The 14777-nt window shown below is 41.8% G+C and overlaps 1 protein-coding gene across 1 annotated transcript in view; it reads right to left on the bottom strand.

Moving 5' to 3' along the window:
- Positions 1-14777, bottom strand: part of LOC105934721 (laminin subunit alpha-3) — a 100287-nt gene that overhangs the window by 50072 nt on the left and 35438 nt on the right. The window contains exons 11-26 of the mRNA XM_021322844.2: positions 12485-12535; positions 12348-12395; positions 11397-11531; positions 11095-11229; positions 9609-9743; positions 9458-9510; positions 8902-9001; positions 6825-6877; positions 6590-6695; positions 4472-4571; positions 2939-3095; positions 2602-2749; positions 1959-2101; positions 569-672; positions 310-469; positions 1-164 (exon numbers count right to left, since the gene is read on the bottom strand). Coding sequence (XP_021178519.2) covers positions 1-164; positions 310-469; positions 569-672; positions 1959-2101; positions 2602-2749; positions 2939-3095; positions 4472-4571; positions 6590-6695; positions 6825-6877; positions 8902-9001; positions 9458-9510; positions 9609-9743; positions 11095-11229; positions 11397-11531; positions 12348-12395; positions 12485-12535 — 1792 coding nt within the window. The remainder of the gene's footprint in view (positions 165-309; positions 470-568; positions 673-1958; positions 2102-2601; positions 2750-2938; positions 3096-4471; positions 4572-6589; positions 6696-6824; positions 6878-8901; positions 9002-9457; positions 9511-9608; positions 9744-11094; positions 11230-11396; positions 11532-12347; positions 12396-12484; positions 12536-14777) is intronic.

The raw sequence follows: 14777 nt of genomic DNA, 5'->3' as shown, positions 1-14777 counted from the left end.
CTGAAAACGCAACTGTAAATATTGGCCCTTGCCACGATCTGGCTCCCTGATTGGCCACCGATGAGTATGTTGACATTCTGGACAGCGTCCACCTCACTGGCGTACTCCAGGACGAGGGCGTACAGGTCCGACTGAGGCACACGAAGACTGAGCTCCAGGCGGGACTAAAAAACACAGAACATATGCCCTTTAATAAATTTACCTTCTTATATGATTTGTTTCTTCAAGCACTTTAATGTGGCTAATGTGAGTCCGATCAATATCTACGGTCTCTTTGCAAATGATTATCGGGCCTGTGCAGCACTGGACCTGTCTCCCGTTGAGAGCTGCCAAGTCCGGGTGATCCGGAGTCGGACGCCGCACGCGGGCCTGCCTCCTCTTCCTCCGTCCACTCCGAGTGGACAACCTGCCCTGTGTGGCGAGCACCGAGCTGAAACCATCCATGGTGATGTGCTTGTACAAGAGACAGCTTTAAAAAAAAAAAATCAGGAAAACAGAACAGAAATGAGTTTAATTATGCTAGCAAAGAAAGTGTGACAGAAGGTAAGGTGAAAAGGAAGAGGATTACTTTGCATCCTTGTTAGCAGTGTGTAGGTACGTGCACGGCTGGGTGACCTCTTCCTGCAGCAGCGACGCCTCGTAGTAATCCCGAGGCACAAGAACTAAATAGTCCTGAAGTGGGAAGATAATATTATTTTATGTATTTCATACATTTCATTTGGCTCACATTTAGAGCACCTTCCAAAGAGCATTCCCACATCGTGGATTTCAAGGTGATTAAATACAATTTTTAGCGGTAGACCAAAATAAATAGTATGTAAGTGTGAAGTGGAAGAAAAAGGAGGCATGCTTTAGAAAAAAAATGTTTTTATTATTGATAAAAATCTGAAAAGTGTGGCATGCAATTTTATTTAGTCCAATTCCTTTTAGACTATCCTACAAACTACAACTTTGAGTACTTTGAGGAATGTCTCTGCTTTTTTTCTGCATCTAGAAGCCGAGATATTTTTTAGCGTTCTTTAATAAATGCCTAAAGCCCGGTCAGATTGGATAGAGACCGTCATCAGCCTTCAAGTCTTCGCAAGGATTTAGAGTTGCATTTAGGTCTGAACTTTTACTAGGTCGTTTTCACACATGAATATGCTTTGATTTAAAAGATTCCAATTTAGCTCTGGCTACATGTTTAGGGTGGTTTTCTGCCATCATCACAGCATCAGGCTGTGCCACCTCCATGTTTCACAGGATAAATGCAGCATTCAAGGTGACGAGCAGAGTTAGTTTTCCGCCACACACAGAGTTTTGTCAAAAATGTCAAGCAGAGAACCTTCCACACATTTGCCGTGTCTCCTACATGGGTTAAATTAAACTTATGTAAGGACTTTTCTTGTTTTCTTCCTGCAACTTCTCCATAATGTATAAATTTGTGACACACACAACCACCAATATTTATTTCTTGGTAGTTTTGCAGTTTTCCATAACAATTAATTGTTCCATTTTTGGAAGATGAATTAAATGGCACTCCAGGTAATGTTTAAGGCTTGGGGTATTTTTTTAGACCCTAACTCCCCCAGTAGTTCAGAACTTTATACCTGACCTCTATGATGTGTTTGATGTGATTGGTTTATGCTAACTAATGTTCTCCAACAAACCTCCAAGGCCACTGAAATGACCTCTATATTATGCAGGGGTATCGTAGTAAAAGGTCGCTGAATGCAAGCTCTTTATTTATAAAAAATATATATATAAAGCCATTTTTTTTTCTTTCTACTTCACAATAATTCACTACTTTGTGTTGGACAATTACATAACCCACCCCCTAAAAAAGGAAAACATGCAATGCAATAAAAATATTAAAACGTTAATACTTTCATGACTATAAGGTAAATCTTATTATTATGTTATTATGTTATTGTTATTATTCTCTTATTCTGAGCAAAAAACATTACACAGAAACTCACCAGGAGAACCCCCTCAGCCCTTATATGAATCATCCATTTTCCAGGATTTAATGCAAATGGCTCAGTGAAGCCCTCTCCTGGGACGGTGACAAAGGACGGGGATGAAGTCGGAGGAAATATCACTTCCTTACTCTGACCTTCCCCTGCAGAGCACCAAGCACAGATGTCATGAACTCCCGCAGGGACCACATACTAAGACAGCTCATCAACCATTTGCTCACATAAATGTCAGGAAGGAAATGCTTTCACTTCTTTAATGGTGGGTTAGCGCTCACAGTTTGATGGCGGGATGAGGGAACGGGTATTACGTCAGAGGCAGTCTTACCTGCAGTGCCTCTGCTATTTGCAGCCGTGATGCTACCAGTCACACTGACGCTGTTGGGGTTAATGAACCGCAGAACCACGAGGAAAAAATTCTGCCGCCCCTCTTTCGGCTCAACATGCACTGTTACCCTGGCTTCACTCTGCAGGGACGACAGTCACACACCGTTTCCAATGGCCACGGGTTTAAGTAGACAATGAGCGAGTGGTGTTAGAGGGACGGATGAAAGGCAGGCGGGAAGGTTAAGCAAACAGAACGGGTTAATCAACGCAGCCTCCAGCTAGTGAGGCAAAGAAAGCAAGGCAGCCACCCTTCACTTACAGTCACAGCAAGACTCAGAGTCAGCTTCTTCCACCACCAAGATCCGGGCTTTCACTCGGACACCCCGCTTTTTTGAGCGAGTGGAGTAGCACATTATAATGTGGAAGGGTCCAGGAAAGCCAAGGCTAAGCATTAGAATCACCTCCGGCTGAGAACAGAGAGTGTTAGTTCTAAGAGCTGGTGTCGATGTTCCCACATCAGCAGGAAAAAAAACAGGAGACTCTGTGATTATTTGTGCAGCAGCAGAGGCAGAGGATTTATTGTGAGACCGAAAAGCCACTATAGTTGAACGTAATTGCCGCATTTAGATCCGAAGCACCAATGAGAATGGGCAAACCTGTGCAGGTGACATTATAGCATAACCTCTCCAGCTGAATTCTGGGAAATCGGTGGGGTTGAAGCCGAAGCGGACTGGTCGAGCATTTGGTGTTGTGCCATCCTCCACCTCAAACTTCAGCTGGTGCAGAGACGGGAAGAAGTAACCAGGTGCAGGCCTAGTGGGAGAAAACTTTTACATTTACATCCATTTGTAAAAGTATTCCACATTTCCACATTTTTTTTTGATGTTACAAACTTCAAAGTAGTTTAGTGGAACAGTATTTTATAGACCAGAAGAAAGAAGCACATAATTGTAAAAACCCATTACTCTGATACATCTAAATAAAATATAGTGCAAACAGTTGCCCTCAGAAATCGCCTAGTCAGTAAATAGATGCTGTGTACTTTAATATTAGTGTTAATACAGTGGTTCTTTGAACATCAGAGGTTTTTTTTTAGGGAACATTGTTGAACAAACTCATATATGGAGACCAAGACACCAGATAGGCCAGGGATAAATGCGTGGAGATGTTTAAAGTGAAGTTATGGTTCCCACATACTAGCACGTACCTGTCTCTGTGGACGTCCGCGCAGAGAGAGCTCGATTTTTACAACCGCGTACGCGGAGTCACACTATAAACTGTTCGGCGGAAAGAAATCTTCACAATGAACTGTTTCCTATGTGATACTCAGCTTGATACACTGAGCTGCTCCAAGCAGGTGGAAGGTGCTTGCTGGTAAAAAAAAATAAAAAAAATGGCTCTAGGTGCTAAGCTAGCTAATCAAACATTTTACCATCCCTTCCTCCGCTTCGTCTCACTGACAGAAAGTGTGGGAAATGTAGGAATTAGTCCCAAGAAATGCAGGCAGTAGGTACGCTCCATTATGAAGGGTAAAACGTCAGCGGAGAGTCAGCGCACAGTTCGCTCGAGTATGTGGGAGCCTTTAGGTTATAAAACAACATCTCACCAAGCACTGTTCAATCAAAGTCAAGTCAAGCTTATAAAATAAATGAAGTAGAAATAGTTCAACAACAAAGAGAATAGACATTTAGATAGGCCTAATTAAAAGCTTGAGAAAATGAGTGGTTTGAGTTTGCTTTTTAATTTATCTGAGGTGTTGTGGATGAGAACTCCAGAGGACAGGACCATAATGACCAAAAAAGCCCAGTGCTGATCTGGAGTTTATTCTGGGTATAACAAGAAGACACTTACTGGAAGACCTTAAAGGCCTGTCAGGGTTACAATCTAGGAGCAATCAGCAGCATTTTAAAATCAATTCCCTGTTTAATTGGAAGTCAGTGAAGAGATTTGAAGATGGGAGCGATATTCTCAAACCTTGTGGTTTTACTTAAAAGAAGAACACTCAAGGATTTATGCCCCTAGATTGGCAAATCACAAAGAATCTCAATGAAATACACTGAAGTCTGTGGGTTTCATATAGCTAAATCTAAACAAGTTCAAACAACAGTAATAGTTTTCTAATCTGCTTTATGTTTACCAGAACACTGAATTTCACGATTTAAAAAAATAAAAAATAAACCGTTGCTTACTCTGTGCATGTACGGCCAATTACATTCTTCCGGCATTGACACTGTCCAGACGTCCCGTCACATGCCATGCCCACAGCACCTCCTAAATCACACTGACAAGCTGAAAGAGAGAGAAGAAAGAATGAAACAAATTACTGATAAAGAGGTTCTCAACACCACACTGAACATACTGAACGGCTTCTGGCTGAAAGTTAGTTTTTTCCAACTCAATGTCCTTTCTATTCATTTACCTCTAGCTCATTGGAGTAATCCTTAATACTCATTACAACGTAGCAATAAAGAATTGTCTTAATGGCAAAAAGAGCCCAACAGATTTTACTTTCACAAGTGGAGCCTTACTGCTTTGCCACAGTGCTCCACTTGATTTATAGATGCAAAAAGCTTTATTAGATTTTATTCTGGAACTATTTCATGTTCAAAGGACACAAAAACGGGAAGGTAGAAGAGGGAAAAAAGAGGAGAAACAGATGAGGCAAAATGCTAAAAGGGAGACAAGGTGACAAAAAGGAGGAGAGGAAAGGGAGAGAGCGATACAACATGCTCTGACTCTGCTTCTACACCTGCAAAGAGAGACATAAAAACAACAGCAAAACCAGCCGATAAGGTATTACAGGTACAAACAACCAACACCTTGAAAACATCACTGAAGAATATACAACATTATTTAATACAAAATTGATAAAGTGACAACCTGAATCCAAGCATCTGTAGGTGTTTGTGAGAGTTTGCTTGTGTATGTAAGGTTCATCCATAAAAAAATGCTCAATAGTGGTTGTGAGGAGCCAAAGAGCCCCCCCCCCCCCCCCCCCCCCCCCCAGAGCACTGAGGCAGGTGCCGAAAAGACCCCCAGAGCAAAGGTGCCCAAGAAAGGCCAATACAGGGAAAGCTGCTTCCCCCATCTGAGTGAAGAGCTGAGAGGAGCCCAACATAAACCGAACCGAACGGGCCATCCAACAACAGCCCACCCCACGAACCCTGAAGTGCTACCTCCCTCACACCTGCCTTCCATATCTAAGCCCTACCCCTACATTTCAGGGGAGAGCAAAGGCACCAGCTCCGGCTGAGTCCCAGGAACCAGCCCAAATAAATGTAAATGTGGGCAGAAGAAGCCACCAGGGTTGAGGCTTACACAATCAGCACCACACCCGGGCAAACTCCCAGCAACATACTCCACAGAACCCGAAGCCCCGCCAGGACAGATGCCCAAGGGCGACACACCCCAGGAACCCTGAACCCCGGACCCACCCCAGATGTGGGTCTGGAGCAACACAGCTACCTCGCCAGTAACCCACGACCGCCAGCGCAGAACCCCCCAAGAGCATCGCAAGTGGCTGCCGGAGGCCCCTCGAGTCCCCCAAAGTCCCACCCCAGTGGGAGCCACAGACCGTGGCGCCGGACCCACCAGACACACCGCTACAGGTACCCCCCAGACCCCCTAGACCCAGGCACTCCCCAAATCAGCCATTACACCCCACAGGACACATCCACCAGCCGATCAAAGGAGCCCAGAGAGATCGATCTTATGTGGAGGCAGATGCTGTCTCATGACTCTGTACTGATTGATACTGAGAATTATTATTATTTTATTTTATTCTTTTGCTTTTCCAATTCATGAGGATAGTTTTGTTTGCGATACGTAAGGCAGTGAAAGCCATGCAAACTGATTTTTTTCCCCAAAGTGCTATCATCTAAAATACCCAGCAAGCAGACTAAAGAGGAAGGTGAAATTTTACATCTCAGGCACTTTGACAAGTCCTTACATATCTGGACCCAGAACCTCTGAACAGGCATACATAACCATAGTGCATGAATATAATTGACAGCATTATTCCTTGTACACTGTGAACAGATATTAGATTGTGCAAAACCCATCCTGAATAATGTTTGACCAGTATAGTGTACTCTATGAAGCATTTTAAATTGTATTAATTGTAATTTTGAGTTTCTAGCCGTTTTGAAAGTTCTTAAACATATTTGAGACCAGGAGTTTTGTTCAAAGCTGACTGATAAATCCACTTCCCATTTCACAATAGAAAGAGATATCGAATCATCTAGTTTAGACAGTGTCCTGTATAATTTAGACATATAAATTTAGACATTCTCCAGCACCGCTCTTACCTTGACAGCCAAAATAAGTCTTTTTTTGAAGCAAGAAGAATCCCTCTTTGCAAGACCCGCATGCATGGTCGCAGACATTTGGCTTACAGTGACACTGTCCACTTCTCTGTAGAAACACATAGAAGCAAAAAGAGCAATTTTACTAACATTGTTCCCAATGCAATGTGGTTTAGTTAGAGTCAGTGCTGTGTGCATGGAGGGGTGGGTATGTGACTGCACTTTTAAATGTACCCACCTGCTCACATTCTCCAACACCGCTCAGCGTCCCTTTCAGATCACACTGACATTCTGGAATGAAGGGAAAAAAAATAAGACGAGAGATGGGATGGGTTGAGGAAATGTAAAAAACTGTGAATAGACTCTGATTACAAGGTTTTGTAACACTCACAGGTGTAACACAGCAAGCTGAAAACATTTCACGCTTCAAAGAAATAAAGGTCAAAAGGTCTAAGAGAGCTTTTTTTTATCCACAGATTGCTGCATATAAATATATATATATATAAAAAAACTTTCCCTGAATGTCTGTCTGTTTTCAACCAGGGGCATTCTTGAGATATTAAAACTGTGTTTTCAGGCACAGCGTCAGAGATATCAATCTGGCAGGAGAGCAAAGCTGTAACATGAGAGCAATTTCTGGAGAATGCTTGGAGCCTTTTCAGCATAAAGGGAGCGAGCTTATCTTCCCCATGTGAGCTACATTTAGCTGATTAACGCGCACGTTTTTGCACAGTCGAAATATGGACAAATTTAAAGTGCATAGGTGATGTTGTAATGTACCATCTGGTAATGATTACGGTGTGAATAAAATCTCACATTTAAAGCTGAGAGTGTTCAGAGGAATTTGCTCACGGTATGAGCTATTCTCCTGTTTCCCCCGGAAGAATAGAAAAAGCCAGTCTGGCCTTGTTGACAGGGGTATGTTGACATATTCTCAGTGCAAAAAGGGGCTAAGGTTCAGAGCAGTACCTTTTAAGACTGCTTCTGGCAACAAAACAATCTGGTTAAAACTGGGCTCGGCGGACGGAAATATTACTGCGGGAAGCAACATACAATATGTATAGCTCTGGAGCCAGTTTTGCAAAGAGTACACAAGATAAGCCATTCGCTCTATGTTTAACACCAGAAGACCAGCAGAGACCCACGGCTCTGCTGGGAGAATCTGTTGATAGCTCAATTATTAGTTGTGCACTCTAATAATTGAGAGGGTATCCGGTCTCTGTGAAAGATTGGAAATAAGAAAACCATGGTTGACACAAAGGTTTGAGAATGAATGTTTGCAGTTTTAAGGGGCAGGGCAAAAATGTGGAAGAAAGGTGCTCTGGTCAGAAGAGACCGATATAAAAAAAAAATGTCCCCATGCAAAACACCAAGTGTGTAACAAACCATCACCACAGTGAAACATGGTGATGTCGGCTGCATAAAGTGTGGATGATTTTCTTTATCAGGGACGGGAAAACTGTTAAGAGTTGATAAGAAAGTGGAGGGAACTAAATGTAGGGTAATGCTGGAGGAAAACCTGTTGGTGGCTACACAATACGTCAGACTTGGGTTAGGAAAAACCTTAACTTTTCTTTTAACAAAAACATATGTTTATAAGTAATAGTGATATCATTTTTATTGTCATTGAAACATACATTACAACAAAATTTGTTTTCTGCTTTTAACCCATCACCCTTGGGGAGCAGTGGGCTGCCATGTGCGGCGCCCGGGAAGCGTTCTGGGGTTAAGGGTCTTGCTCAGGGACCCAGAGTGCCGGCACTGGGGATCGAACCGGGTACTTGCATCCTTCTCTGAGTGCAAGCGCGCTGCTCTAACCACTAGGCCAACACTCCCCATACACTGAGACGCAGCTCGGTAGACAATTTGGGGTTAAGTGCCTTGCCCAGGGACACATCGACATGTGGCAAGGGGAAGCTTAAATCGAACCCACAACCTTCTGATTGCCAGACAACTACTCAACCCATCAAGCCACAGTATGTTAAAACAGTCTGGTCAAAGTTCAGCCCTAAATTCTATTAACACAACCTACAGCAAAACTTGAAATTCTGATAACAATTTCAGTCTCTAGTTCTGTAGAGCTCTCGGAGGCATACCCCTAAAAGGCCTGCACTCTAATTGCAGCAAAATGTGGTTCTACAAATTATTAGTTAGGAAGAGCTAAATATAAGTGCATTACTCTCCGTTGATCAGTTGTATAGAATGAAAACAAAAATACAGTTCAGTTTATGTAATGAACGTTGAAAAAAAATGGGTAAATACTTTTGCAATTCATTGAACAACCATCTTATTTTTTCAGGTTTCTGGTTACACACCTGTGCATCCACCAGGGTTGTCTGCAGCCAGATTCCAGTAGAGAGGTTTACACCTGTCGCACAGCGTTCCCTCTACATTGGCTCGGCAGCGGCAGACGCCCTGAAACAGCAGATAAGGAATCTAAGAGTTGTTTAGACTGGTTGCTGTCGCTGAAAGCCAGGTAACATTTGCTCACCATCATGTAGATTAAAATCGGGCCTGCATATTGTGTTATAAAGCAGGCATTCTGAAATGAAAATTGTCAGTTTCTCTCTTTAAGACTGGGTGCGGGTTGCCAACGTGAAAAGCAGGCCCTCTTGAGTAGCTGAGACTTGCTTTGAGTGATTGTTATTTCTTCCGTTTCAACATGGAAGGAAGTCTCTTTTTCCTTGTTTGATTACAAGGATATTTCTTGGGAATAGGCTTCCTTTGTTGTGCAGTTTAACATTTGGGCCAAAGTTCAGCCGCGTTATCAGCTGTGGCATAGTAAATCCATTTAAATTCACCGCCCTGGGTTAGGCGGTAACCAGTGGAAACTTGATAAAACACAAATTCAGTTCATAACGAGTGGCTTACTGTTTGAGAACTGGACACTTCCGTTCCATCTGGGTGGCAAGCACTGATAGCGCCTGAAAAATAAAAGTTTTTTACAGACTTAATATTCATTTAAATTGCATCTGGATCTGCTCAGTCATGAAATGTTTATTGTGCACAGTGTGGCGTTTACCTGAGCACTGAGGAAACCTTAGTCCAGATGCACAGCGATCACACTGCTGGCCCACCACACCAAGCAAACAGAGGCATTGACCCGATAATGGATCGCATCCAGTTCCGTACGAACCCTGCGGCGAACACCTGCAGGCTGAGGATAATAAACAAGCTTTTGTTGCGTTTTTATTGATTTTAGGTTTTCTCATACAGATTAAAACACCCTTCCTAAAATTGGTTCAGACGTCCTTCACCAAGATACAGAGAAATCACAGACTATTCTTGCAGCTTGCATCAATGACATACTGGCACCATGCATGCAAATTTGACAAATGATCTCGGCAGAATTGATAGAACTCATTTAAGCTGGTTTGTTTCCTGGCATGAACATCTTTAATAATACCATTTTTAACAGTATTGGGGTTTGGGCCATTTCAGATGCTAAAAATCCATTCCAAAAACATTTTAATGAGTATTTGGAGTCATTCCCTATTGGAGCTTCCCGTTGAGTCCACCTATCAACCCTCTTTAAGAATAACACCAAGAATTTGAAATTCCTCCTCCCTTATCATCTCATCTACTTAATGTGGTGCCCAACACCCTTAGCATGATGACACCACCACTATGCTTAACAGCTATTACGGTGTTCTGAGGTTTGAACCCCTCCAAACATACCATGTCTTTGCAGTCAAATAGTTTAGTCTTTGGCTTATCTGGGAGTAAAATGTTTCACCAGAGTTACATCATAAATTTCACCCTTCACCTAAAAGTATTGCTTTTGGAGCAAGGGCTGTTTCCTGGCTATGTAAAACTGTTTTTGCTGTGGTCAGTGAGACTGGTGTTCCAGCATCTTCCAATACATAACAGACTTTATGCTTGGAGGTCCCTGGGTTGCTCTTCGTCATCCTTGCCATTTTTCCTTTTATTTTAGAGTGACTGTTTGGGCAAGAATGTTAAAATATGAAAACATATGTGTTCCAACAGGACATTGAATACAAAACTACACCAAACTTGTTTTCGTTTTTTTGGAATACATAAAGTAGGCTATCATAAAGCTTTAGAATGACTCTCAAAAACGATGTTGAAAATTAAAATCTGGATCCGTCAAAGGAACACGACCAATGTGAAGGACAGGTACTATGTCAGATATGAAAAGTGGTCAGATGTCCAGAACAGCCAGAACAACAACTGGATTTTATTAATGGTAATAAAATCTGTTTGTTTGCAACTCACTAAGTGACGTTTATTCAAATATTAAGAGGGTGTATGAATATATTTCATCTGTATGTATAATTTTGATCTTTTCTGAATAAGAGATTCTGACTAGAACTGCATTTCAGCTTATCGAGTGTCATGCAGATTCCCTTTAGAAACGACAGAGATAAAACAGGATTAGTTGGGTTTTTACAGGATCCTCAGAGAAACTGCAGATGTTATGCTCCTGCACTGCAGTAAAAACCAAAAAGCTCCCTGTCTTTTTGCAGGATCAAACCAACACAACTCACCGGCACAGTCTGGATAGCCATAGAAACCTGGTGCACACTGGTCACACTCGCTGCCCTGATAGTTGGGGAGGCAGTTACACTGACCGCTCGGACCGCACACGCTCTCAGCCACCCCAGCTCCACCACAGCGGCATGCTGAGAAAAGATATACGTCATCATAAACTAAGTGGTTACGTATTCAAAATACTGTATCTCTACGAGTCGCATCGCTGAAACAGACACTTTGGGACATCCTTTAGCCATCTAGTTCAAAATAAAATGTATCCCTATGAATATTTCCTTTGAGATGAGGGTTCTCTCACCATGACAGCTTGGGAAGGAGTGGTATCCAGGTCCACAACGGTCGCATCGCTCCCCCTCCACTCCCCGACGGCAAAGGCAGCGCCCATAGACGTCGCATACGCCGCGCACCGTCCCTCTGTGGTCACATATGCACGCTGCAGACGAACACAATGAAGGAATTTTTATTTTCACAATAAGAACCGACTCCTATGCAACTGAGTGGAGAAAGCTAAACAATGAAGCTTCCTATTAAACAGTAGCTGCGCCTCGTTTCGTGTTGTTTTGTGAACAAACTTGGCACTAAGAGGCCAAGGCCACTAGAGAGACTGCTGCTATTTTTTTCTTTCTGACGCGGGAAAATCCAGTTTGTAAAAGCTGCTGAGAATGATCCGTATAGCTCAGCTCACAGGATGAAAGACATTTTATTGTACTGACAGATTAAAGGGTCATTTCTTGTTAAATAACTAAAATTGACAGGGAGGGGGGAGGATTTTCATAAAATGTTGGTTCCCAGCGCAAACAAAATCACAAAAGGGAATTTAGAAGAAGAGCCACAACTAATATTAGCCTGCTGAGTTATCACCAGAGTCCCCCAGGACTGCTGCTATAATGAGAGAGTGGAGCGTATTTTAACTTAAATTCCCAGTGATAGACCAGATCTTTTTGAACCATCACAATTCACTGCTTATATTATTTGCTGTGTGCTCTTATGTAAAATGTCAGTTTTCTAACCCTCCCATTAATCCCAAACATAAGAGATGCCAGAATTAAAAAAAGGATTTGAACCGGATTGACCTCCAGCCCTCCCTGTAAGTAAACGGGATAAAATGTCCAATAAAAAAAAAAGCTTTTTCAAGATACTAGCTGAGGTCCTGTGAATGCAGAGAATGCACATGAGAACAAGCAATAAAAGCAGTTAACATAGTCCAGCCATGACAACATCTATTCATTTTAGGTCTAACCGCACTTACGCTGACATCTGGGAGAATTGAAAGAGCCCGGGGGGCAGGCAGTGGTTACTACACAGGGAGAGAAACATAAATAAATAACAGTTTTAAAGTGCCTGTTAGACTCAGTTGTGTTTGGACAAGCTAAAAAATGTACTTACCCATGATTGGGCCTGCAGGTGATTTGGTGGTCGTCAGGTACACGGGGTAAGCTATTTCCAAAAAAAGGCATAGAATGAGTACATAATGAAAATAATCACAAAATACCATCTTTGTTGGCTCAGAAGTCTGTAAGAATTAAACTCCCCCAACAAAAGCATTACAGTGCAGACAGATTTCGATTAAAGATACTATTAAGTGAAATACATGCAAAAATACACGTACTGGATTAACTCAAACTGCCCATGATGCCCACTGCAGGGTTTCAGTGGCTACGTGTCTAATTCAGACAGAAAATAGTGGGGTATACAACTTTAAAGGATGAATTTTCTACATGAAAAAAAGGAAAAAAACATGGTAATGAGTTGCCGCCTTCCTTCATTAATGTCACTAGAGGCATGCGTGCATGAAAGCTCGTTTTTGGGATGGTAGAGTTTAACTTGATCATACAGCAAAACAAATAGAAAACCTTTCTATGAAATGTTCTATAGCAAACAATTTACACTTAAAGTGAAGTTGCCGGTTTTATAGAACAGCCAGTCGCCGATTTATTAGCTTTTACAGGGGCCTAGTCACGTACGATGACGTTACGAATTTCTACGCCAGTAGCTCCCTCTGATTGCAAAAAGAAAATGGTTTCCTGATTAAATTATTGCACCCTTTTAGCTTATTCTATATTATTTCTGTTTTTTATACACTTTGTTTTTGCTCTATTTGTCAGTAAACAGAGTGCTTTTGTAAACTGTATATTTACAATAACAAGGCCACGTGACCGAAAGTACAATATTATGCATGCATGCAATGAGTAAACGAGGAGAAGCAATGGAGCCAAGCAAGTCAGCAATGTCCAGCAGTGTGAAAGTGTAAAAAGAAAGAGGTTGAGTAACCCTAGCACTGTAGATCGGGTTGGTCTTTGACCGCGTCAAGCTGCCACTTGTCTGCTGACTCTCACAGTAGCTGTGCCAATTATCGCCATCTTGGTTTCTGATAGTTCGGCGTTACTGCGGCCAAATGGAGCAGCGGTGTTTATGTCTGCTGGTCACGCCCGGTGCAAAGTTCTTTTCAGGCTCAAAAAAGGACTCAGTAAGCACCGTCAGGATGAACGCTTGGCGTATATTGTTTTATTTGAAGATGGTATTAGGGTGGCTTAAGCACCCAAACACTTTATCCAAGAATTTTTCAGATAGTATTATTTTTGACTGCTATTCTGGTGACCGAGAGGAAAGAAATAATATTATCACAAACAATGTAACAAAAAAGGAAAAAGGCAGATGTTTTAAACATCTATTACCGTTATCTGTACCTGCTTATCTGTGCAGGGTTGCTTCATTTATTCCCTTCAAATGTCAACCCACAATATGTGCAAATATTGATGCAGAGATCAGACAAGCATCTCAGGCCTCCTAATAACTGTCAACATGCTTAGTCTGGTTAGTAAGGGCTCAGAGATTGCCAGACAAGAAAACCCCTTAATGCAACTTAAAAGTAAATCTTTAATATATAAATGACAGCTAACAGTGAAGCTAAAATGACTTAGGATCCAAAGGACCTCGGGCAGACCTGCAGACGACATGTCTGCTGTGTGTGAAGTGGCATTAGAAAACCTCTTTTACAGTTGTTGATGATACATCAGGTAAAAAATGGATTGGGGAAGGCTAATTAAGATTTTTTTTTCTTATCTTCAACTGAAAGCCACTTTCTGAGCACATAAATTACTTTCAAGGACGTGTTGAATCCTGACATGTTTAACCTGGAGGCTCGCAAACGGCATGTGTCAGTGACAGAGGAAACACTGGATAAAACGTCCAAAATGATCAAGAGATGAAAGAACGATTCTTATCTCTACGCCTTTACAGACAGCTGAGCCTTTGCCAATAAAGATTCACGTGATAACATAGGGAAATTCTCCTTCAGATTGCAGTATCTCTTTTGTGGAATGTGTAATAACGTGAGTCCAATCTGCAGTGAGAGAATTTGCCTCTCCTTGTTTTCCAGCAGAAATAAGCCTTTCTACTGCAGGGAAACTGGGAGACCGAAAACGCTGAAACAGACAGCTGAGGACATTATTTAGACACAAAAGAATGATTTCATTTTCATCCATTTAATTTTGATTTAAATTATTCTTCCTTTTACTGAATGTAAGTTAAAGGCCTGTGCAAAGAATGGGTCACATATAGTATTTGGTGACATTATTTCCACTGAAAATGAAACCATAGAGGTCTTCTTAATATTGAGTGTATTTTTACTTATAGTTCACATTATTTACTCATATATATAACCCAACTGTTTCAAATT

The sequence above is a fragment of the Fundulus heteroclitus genome, chromosome 6, assembly GCF_011125445.2.
Source record: "Fundulus heteroclitus isolate FHET01 chromosome 6, MU-UCD_Fhet_4.1, whole genome shotgun sequence".
Classification (NCBI taxonomy): Eukaryota; Metazoa; Chordata; class Actinopteri; order Cyprinodontiformes; family Fundulidae; genus Fundulus; species Fundulus heteroclitus.
Note: the sequence above shows the minus strand (reverse complement) of the source record. Positions and strands in the feature narration are given on the sequence as shown.